We start from the raw sequence: 8,750 nt of genomic DNA, 5'->3' as shown, positions 1-8,750 counted from the left end.
CAGAGGTTAGTTATTGCGTGCATATGCATAACGAGAAACAAGTTAGATCTGTCTTGCAATGCACTGAAACACATCTTAGGTGTTTTCTTTTCACTGGACAGAGGTCAGTTATTGCGTGCATATGCATAACGAGGAACAAGTTAGATAGGTCATGCAATGCAATGAAGCACATCTTAGGTGTTTTCTTTTCATTGCACAGAGGTTATTGCGTGAATAGTTATAACGAGGAACATTTTAGATCATGCAATGCAATGAAACACATCTTAGTTGTTTTCTTTTCATTGCACAGAGGTTAGTTATTGCGTGAATAGTTATAACGAGGAACATTTTAGATCAATCAATGCAATGAAACACATCTTAGTTGTTTTCTTTTCATTGCACAGAGGTTAGTTATTGCGTGAATAGTTATAACGAGGAACATTTTAGATCATGCAATGCAATGAAACACATCTTAGTTGTTTTCTTTTCATTGCACAGAGGTTAGTTATTGCGTGCATATTCATAACGAGGAACAAGTTAGATATGTCATGCAATGCAATAAAACACATCTTAGGTGTTTTCTTTTCATTGCACAGAGGTTAGTTATTGCGTGTATATGCATAACGAGAAACAAGTTAGATATGTCATGCAATGCACTGAAAAACATCTTAGGTGTTTTCTTTTCACTGCACAGAGGTTAGTTATTGCGTGCATATGCATAACGAGGAACAAGTTAGATATGCCATGCAATGCAATGAAACACATCTTAGGTGTTTTCATTGCACAGAGGTTAGTTATTGCGTGCATAAGCATAACGAGAAACAAGTTGGATATGTCATGCAATGCAATGAAACACATCTTAGGTGTTTTCTTTTCACTTCACAGATGTTAGTTATTGCATGCATATGCATAACGAGGAACAAGTTAGATATGTCATGCAATGCACTGAAACACATCTTATGGCTCTTTCAGACTGCACGATTTTCAAAGTAGTCAGGTCGCTGCTCTTTTCACACTGCATGACTATCTTGGCCAGCATTCAGTCGCTGCTGTGTTCACACTGGACGATGGATCGGCGACAGAAGGTTTCACACTGCATGACTTTAGAAAAATCGCCGACAGCCTCTGTCTAGCACGCTGCACGCAAACTACATTTCACAACAAACACGCGTGAGATATGAAAAGGAAACAACGCGCGACACCACACGTGCAAGACCGGAGTTCTCACGTGAGACTTTTTTTTTCGACCCGGTTGTGGTACAGCTGGTGAAACAGACACGAGTGCTCCTGCCAAATTTCTACTAATTTTTCTTCCATTTATTGTGTCCAAATAAACCGAGAAGAAGCTTTTTTTGTTGAAACAATGCCATATCATGTTGATATGTGATCTATAACTCCTCCCCGAACTCCCCGCTGCTCTGTATCTTGCTCTCTCACTGGCTGCCGGTGATCGCCGATGTAGTTTTCAGTCAAAACACTTTTCACACAGCAGGATTTTGAATCGCCGACAGGTCCAGATATTTAGCATGCCAAATATCTCACGGGCGTCGGCGACTCGTCGGTGATTCTCTCAGTTCGCGTCTTTGTTCATTCACACTGCGTGATTGTCACTCGCGTGAACGAGCGCCGATTTGCCTGTGATTTCGGGCATTTGTCGGCGATTTCTCAAAACCTGTCGGCGAGCCAAAATCGTGGCTAAAATCATGCAGTCTGAACTCGGCATTAGGTGTTTTCTTTTCACTGCCCCGGGGTTAGTTATTGCGTGCATATGCATAACGAGGAACAAGTTAGATATATCATGCAATGCACTGAAACACATGTTAGTTGTTTTCTTTTCATTCCACAGAGGTTAGTTATTGCGTGAATAGTTATAACGAGGAACATTTTAGATCATGCAATGCAATGAAACACATCTTAGTTGTTTTCTTTTCATTGCACAGAGGTTAGTTATTGCGTGAATAGTTATAACGAGGAACATTTTAGATCATGCAATGCAATGAAACACATCTTAGTCGTTTTCTTTTCATTGCACAGAGGTTAGTTATTGCGTGAATATGTATAACGAGGAACAAGTTAGATATGTCATGCAATGCAATAAAACACATCTTAGGTGTTTCCTTTTCATTGCACAGAGGTTAGTTATTGCGTGTATATGCATAACGAGAAACAAGTTAGATATGTCATGCAATGCACTGAAACACATCTTAGGTGTTTTCTTTTCACTGCACAGAGGTCAGTTATTGCGTGCATATGCATAACGAGGAACAATTTAGATATGTCATGCAATGCAATGAAACACATCTTAGGTGTTTTCTTTTCATTGGACAGAGGTTAGTTATTGCGTGCATAAGTGTAGATTTAAAATCTTCGTTTCCCCTTGTTATTTAATTTAATGAAAAGACACCAGTCATTCTGCCAATATATGTTATTTATTTTACCAATTTATATAAGACATAAGGGAGAGAGAGTGGACCAGCAAAGATCGTCCTTCTGCTTATCTGTATTTTCTCCCCTCTCTCTGTCTCAAACAAAGAACTTACACAGTACATATACTAACATCTGCTCTCAATCAATCACCGAAATGTATATTCTGCTCCACGGAAAGAAACATAATACACTCAACTTCCCCCCAAGTCCCCCAAACTCTAAAAGTCTTCCACATACAGAATTCAGAAAAGTTTGATTCATAAAAATGTAGATCAAATGTAGATTATAAATGATTATGAATGATATATGAAAAGTATAAAAAATGTATATGAAAAGTGTAAATCACATGCATAATACTAATGATTATGATTATTAATAAAAACAATAAAAAAACTAAAAACAACATTAAATGATGAGATTGTGAATCTTCAGTCCCTCCTCTGGAACTACGGCCGTCAGTTCCACACCATCATCTCCAGGTGGCCAACCTATTGAAGTGATAGTGCTGACGAGAAATAGTAGACCAAGACATAGACATAGAAGACAAAAGAATTGAAACAGAAAAGAAAAGAAATAACAAACAAAAACCCAACCCATGGTATGTCCCCGCATACTATGTGTCATTTAACATCTATGTGTAAGCATTTAAAATGAACCCCAATCATCTAAGAAAAGAAAAACTAAAAAAGTCTTCTGCCCGTGCCTGGACTCATTAATTAATTAACTCGTTAACTAATTAAATCCCCCAGTTCCGAGCCAAAATAAGAAATTAAAATAAACGTTGATGTTAAAAGGGTCCTATCCCTTGGGGTTGTAAATCAGTAAGCGGGTGTTCATTGTTTGTGAGGTTGTGTTTTGTATGTAGTGTAGTGTATAAAATCTCCTATCTCACTCCGAATTTTCCATTCTCGGTTTTATCCATTTTGTCAGTAATAACCAATCTAAAAGGTTTGGTACTTCTCTTTCTTATCACATATATGATAAGTTTTATTACTAACAGAAACACAAAAACTCCTACCATAGTCAAAACTATCCATTCCAACCATGTTAAATTCCCTGGAATTCGAGCTAATTTCCTCTCAGACATCAATTTAGCTACTCCATTCGCTACGATAACATGACCCATTGCTTGAATTCCCTCCTCTTGAGCTGCCTTAACGCTTGCTTTAACTCTCTTGACCATTTCAAAGAGTTCATAATTCCTCTCTTCCACCAAATCATTATTCCACCACTGTGGATCTAACTGCAACAATTGTACATGTGGAACATGAATTCCACCCAATTGAAGAGGATAGAGAATCTCAACGCAAAATGGATCAGAAGGAATTGGACATAGCTTTCCTCCGTATATCATATTTTCATTTATTCCGTCATGTAATATACACCACTGTGCTTCTGACACCTGCCATGCACCTGTGGCTTGATCTAAAGGAACTACTTCCCAAACTGCAGATCCATTAAGAGACAGACTAAACATTGTAGAACATGAGCAAATTACCCACTCATGTTCCTCAATACAACAGTCTGTAGTAGAAATCATTGGTGTTTCACCTTCAGCCCAATATCCATTCCTTCCCAATCTAATTACTGAATTTCCTTGTCTAACCCCCATTGATTGGAATCGTCTAACTGTCATAATATTGCGTTTCCCATATTGAGGCCAGACCATAATCAAAGGTAATGTTCCAGAACCTGACAACGAATCTTCATTGATTGCGATTTTAACTAATGGAGCATGTTTAGCAGAAGTCAAATTAAGTTGTTTTCCAAAAACCCATAACAAAGATTCCGCTATTCGCTCAGGAACTTGACCCATTCGAATAACCTGAATATCCTCTACCATTTGATCCTTCAAATTCTGAGCCAAAAATAAACACGCTGCACGATGTGTCTCAAAATTAGACGATTTCACTAATGCATCTGCCAATTCCCTCGCTGCGTCATTAAGATGCTGACCCGCTGCTATAATATGTAGAGAACCTTGAAGAGTCTCAGTAAGTCCTTTGCCGGTCATTGTTCCCACCCACTGAGAGTACTCACTTAATTGTTTCAGCTGAGCAGTATTACTAATTGAATTGACAGAGCCAAATACCCCCGCTATGTCTCCCCATATACTTCGAGGTTTGCGATTTCGACTTCCAAGAGGATCCTTAGAGGTATAATATTTAATTTCTTTTTCCAACCAGCTCCTAATTTTTGTGAAATTTCCACAATAGGACTGATCATAAACAGTAAGAAGAGACATCAAGTTATAATTAATGCGCTGTCGCACCATATGAGCTTCGTTTATCAAGGTTTTGGTTTCCTTTGCTAACAATATACCATGAGCTGGTGCAATAGTTGTACTTGGGCATGTTTTAGCTTTGTTTGTCTTTCCCGCAGAAAGATAAAAACACCGTCCAATTTCCCCAGTTTCTAATTCAGTCTCACAATATTCATTCGCATCTTCCGAATGCCAAACTCGTATGTAATTTCCCTTGAATCTAGTTGTCCTGGAGGTAGCATCCCATAGAAACCCCTCGCATGGTAACACTATGGGATAGATACAGCCTAGGGCTAATGAATCCCATATTGTAAGCATGTGGGTACGATTCAAAATGAAATTAATTTCCACATCAGTAGATGTTATGAGGTTTAACCCCACAATTTCACATTGTTCTTTTGAACAAATTTCTCGTCTTTGAGCACTACCGGTATACCCCCCATCTTTCACCGGCCAAATTACTCTGCTTTTGTAACATTGGTGGTGAAAGTTACATCCACCGTAGATGCCCACTCGATATTTAGCAAGGTCTTTATCATTACGTGGCACCCAATCCCATAATCCCCATCTGGAAATAAAGGGTAGAGTAAAACGTTGGCCAGATTTCAGGGTTGCATTCCGAGTAATTTCTTGAACTCGAGGAGTCCATAAAGCTTGGCTTCCTTGGTAAATGCCAAGTAAAATTAAAAACAAGCATACCATTGTCGTTGTGTATCGAGAATAACTTGCGACCATCTCTAATCAATGTCAATGGAATTGATTCCTGAAATGGAAGCAGAAAAATAATTAATCATCACTCCTTTTTCCCAAAGTTAATGAGTGAACAGTGCTCAATCTCAGGTCCTAAGCCTTCATCATTTTGTTCATTCACTAAGCAAGGTTTAACTTGTGACCAATGATACCATCTATCTGTTCCTACACCCTTCCCTTTTAGGCAGACACTTGTATCTGTTGTTAAAAGTACCTCATATGGCCCCTCCCACCTAGGTTCTAAACCTTTCCTGGGAATACGTTTGACCATAACAAAACTGCCTAACTCAGGAATGTGTGGAATGTCAGTAGTGGTATGTTTTTCATCCCATTGCTGTTGAGCTTCTCGCACTTTCTTATTATTGTCTTTGATTGCTTTGTCCAGCATTGTGAGATAGCGTCGTAGCTTCTCTTGGAACAAAGTAGAGTCTCCTCCTGTTCCCGCAGGCGGCGGAGCATCAGGAGGCAGAACCATTGCTCTTCCAGTCATCAGTTCAAAAGGAGTCAGTCCCGTTACTCTGTTCGGGGTTGCTCTCAGATTCCACAAAATTGCGGGTAACAACTTGTGCCATCCTTGGCCAGTTTGCAGAATGGCCTTGGTAAGAGCGGTTTTCAACGATCTGTTCATCCGTTCCACTAGGCCTGAACTTTGAGGTCTGTACGGGACGTGAAACTTCTGTTTAATCCCCATCAATTTCATTGCTTCCTTCATCAGTTTTCCAGTGAAGTGAGTTCCATTGTCAGAATCAAGTTCATATGGAAGACCCCAGCGAGGAAAGACTTGTTCAACCATCACTCGTGCGGCTGCTTCAGCAGTGCAGGTTTTTGTTGGGAATGCTTCCACCCATCTAGTAAATCTGTCCATGATTACTAGAATGTATTGGTACCCTCCACTGGGTGACAAAGGTCCTGTGAAATCGATTTGGAGATGTGTCCATGGACCTGTTGGTCTGGGTGCATGTGACATCCGCACCTTTACAGATTTTCCAACATTTGCTTTCAGACAGATCAAGCATCTTCTACAGTAATCATCAATGTCTCTCATCATTCGTGGCCACCACCACGTCTCGCTGATTTGAGCTTTCATTGCTTTTGCTCCAGCATGTACTTTTCCATGATACAGCTGCATTAGTTCCCTTCTTGTTCCGATAGGCATCACCACTTGTCCTGTTGGAATTCTCCAGATACCTTGATCATCCTCTTTCGCTCCCGCTTTTATCCATTGTTCTTTCTCTTCATCTGTCTCAGTTTGATATGACAGAAGGCGGAGCTCAGGATTATCTTTGCTGTTTTCCTTTACCAAGGTAACAGGAGTAAGAGGAAGTAGTGCTGCTTCTCTGGCCGCTGCATCTGCTGCCGTGTTTCCTTGACTTTCTTTGGACTTGTCAGATTGATGTGATTTTACTTTGATCACGGCTGCTTCTCTGGGTAGGTGACATGCTGCAATCAAACGACGAATTATGGAAGCATGTTGTATTTCGCTCCCATTGCTGGTGATAAGTCCACGTTTTTTCCACAGAGCAAGGTAGTCATGGACCACTCCAAAAGCATAACGACTATCTGTGTAGATGTTGACTCGTTGTCCTTCCGATAATTCGAAAGCTTCTGCAAGTGCTATGAGCTCAGCTACTTGTGCTGAAAAATGCCCAGAAAGAGCTCCTTTCTTCACGACATTTCCATCAGCTTCCACTACAGCCCATCCAGTATGTCGTTTTCCATCAACATAGTAACTGGATCCATCGACCCATAACTCCTTGTCTGGATTTTCAAGAGGTGTTGGACTAACAGGACCAAGACTTTCTTCTTCTACTTGTTTTTCACACTCATGTGGTGTTCCCTCGTGTGGTTCGATCATCATCGTTGCAGGGTTAAGGGATGTGTCTCTGATGATTTCCACTCTCAAATCCTTGTTCAACAAAGTTGCTTCCCATTTTGCTCTCCTTGCATCAGTAATGGTCTTGATGTTTGTGTTGTTCAGCAACGTCACTATACTGTGTGGAGTATGCAATATGATTGTTTGTGCTCCTATCAAATTTTCCACAGCATCCACTGCCCATGTGGCACCATCGAGAGCTTGTATACATCGTGGTTGACCAATCATTGTAACAGGAATCTTTGTGGAAAAGTATCCAACAGGTCTGTATCGATCACCTGGTTTTTGACACAGTACTGCTGAGTACGTCTCATCTCCCACCCTGGTCCACAAATGAAACGGCAATCGTCCATCAGGAAGTCCCAAGGCTGGGGCTGAAGTCAGTTTTTCTTTCATTGAAGTAAATGCTTCCTCAGCTTCCGGTGTCCAGTTTATCTGTTCCATTCCAGGCTTTCCTCCCTTGTACAAGTCAATGAGGGGGCTGGTGATGCTGGCAAAATCAGGAATATACTGACGACAATAGTTGAAAAGTCCCATTACTTTCCTCATTCCTGTAACTGTTAGAGGTTTTGGAAGTTGCCGTAATGCCTCCACACGCTCTGTTGTCAGTCTCCTTCCCTCGACAGATATTTCTTGGCCCAAGTAGATAACCTTGGTTTTGGCCAGCTGTGCTTTGTCGGGGTTGACTTTGAATCCTCCTTTCTTAAGGGCTTGTAGGACAATATTCAGAGCAAATATGTGGCTGTTTTCATCTGGGCTTGCAATTAACAAGTCATCCACGTATTGGAGGCAAACACTTCCTGAACTCTCGATTTCAGCTTTTTGCTCCGTTAAGAACTGATCCAAAGTTCTGTGAAATACCACAGGAGAAATATTAAGTCCTTGTGGGAGTCTGTTCCAGACATACTGTTTTGCACCCACTGTGAAGGCAAGTTTCTCTTGAGATTTTTCGTCAATAGGTATAGACCAGAAAGCAGACAGTACATCTAGTACTGTGAAAATTTTAGCATCTCCTGGAATATCATTCAGAATGGTGGCAGGATTGGCCACAATAGGATGCGGTTTTGGTGTTACACTGTTGAGTCTTGTGTAATCAATGGTTAATCTCCATGAGTTATCCGATTTCTTGACAGGCCAGACAGGACTATTAGTGGTTGATGAAGTTTGTCTGATAATCCCTTCAGCTTCCAAGTCTGCCACTATCTCTTCCACGGCTCGTCTTGCTTCAGGTCGGATAGGGTATTGTTTATGAGGGGCATGTGTCGGCCCTTCAATAACAACAGGGTCAATGTTGGCTTTGCCACAATCAAATTTGTGTTTAGCCCAAACTTCTGGATGTAAACTGCACAGAAGACCCCACACACCGTCTTTGGTCCAGTCTCTGATGATTGGTTTTGCTGCACCAACTGAACTCAAATTACATGTGCGATCTTCGTGTGGTATTATCCCAGCTGTTGT

At 40.8% G+C, this 8,750-nt stretch overlaps 1 protein-coding gene across 1 annotated transcript; it reads right to left on the bottom strand.

The window, feature by feature from the left end:
* Positions 1 to 2,358: 2,358 nt before the first annotated feature.
* On the bottom strand, positions 2,359 to 5,620 carry LOC148977684 (uncharacterized). The gene has a single exon (XM_089134048.1). It carries the CDS (start codon positions 5,402 to 5,404, stop codon positions 3,290 to 3,292), a length of 2,115 nt encoding a protein of 704 aa, XP_088990174.1. The 5' UTR covers positions 5,405 to 5,620; the 3' UTR covers positions 2,359 to 3,289.
* Between the last annotated feature and the right edge of the window lie 3,130 nt (positions 5,621 to 8,750).

Source organism: Pimephales promelas, chromosome 8, assembly GCF_988280905.1.
Source record: "Pimephales promelas chromosome 8, fPimPro1.hap1.1, whole genome shotgun sequence".
In the NCBI taxonomy this organism is placed as follows: Eukaryota; Metazoa; Chordata; class Actinopteri; order Cypriniformes; family Leuciscidae; genus Pimephales; species Pimephales promelas.
Note: the sequence above shows the minus strand (reverse complement) of the source record. Positions and strands in the feature narration are given on the sequence as shown.

Coding starts and splice junctions, on each gene's coding strand:
- LOC148977684 (XM_089134048.1), bottom strand. CDS start 5,404: ATGGTCGCAAGTTATTCTCGATACACAACGACAATGGTATGCTTGTTT.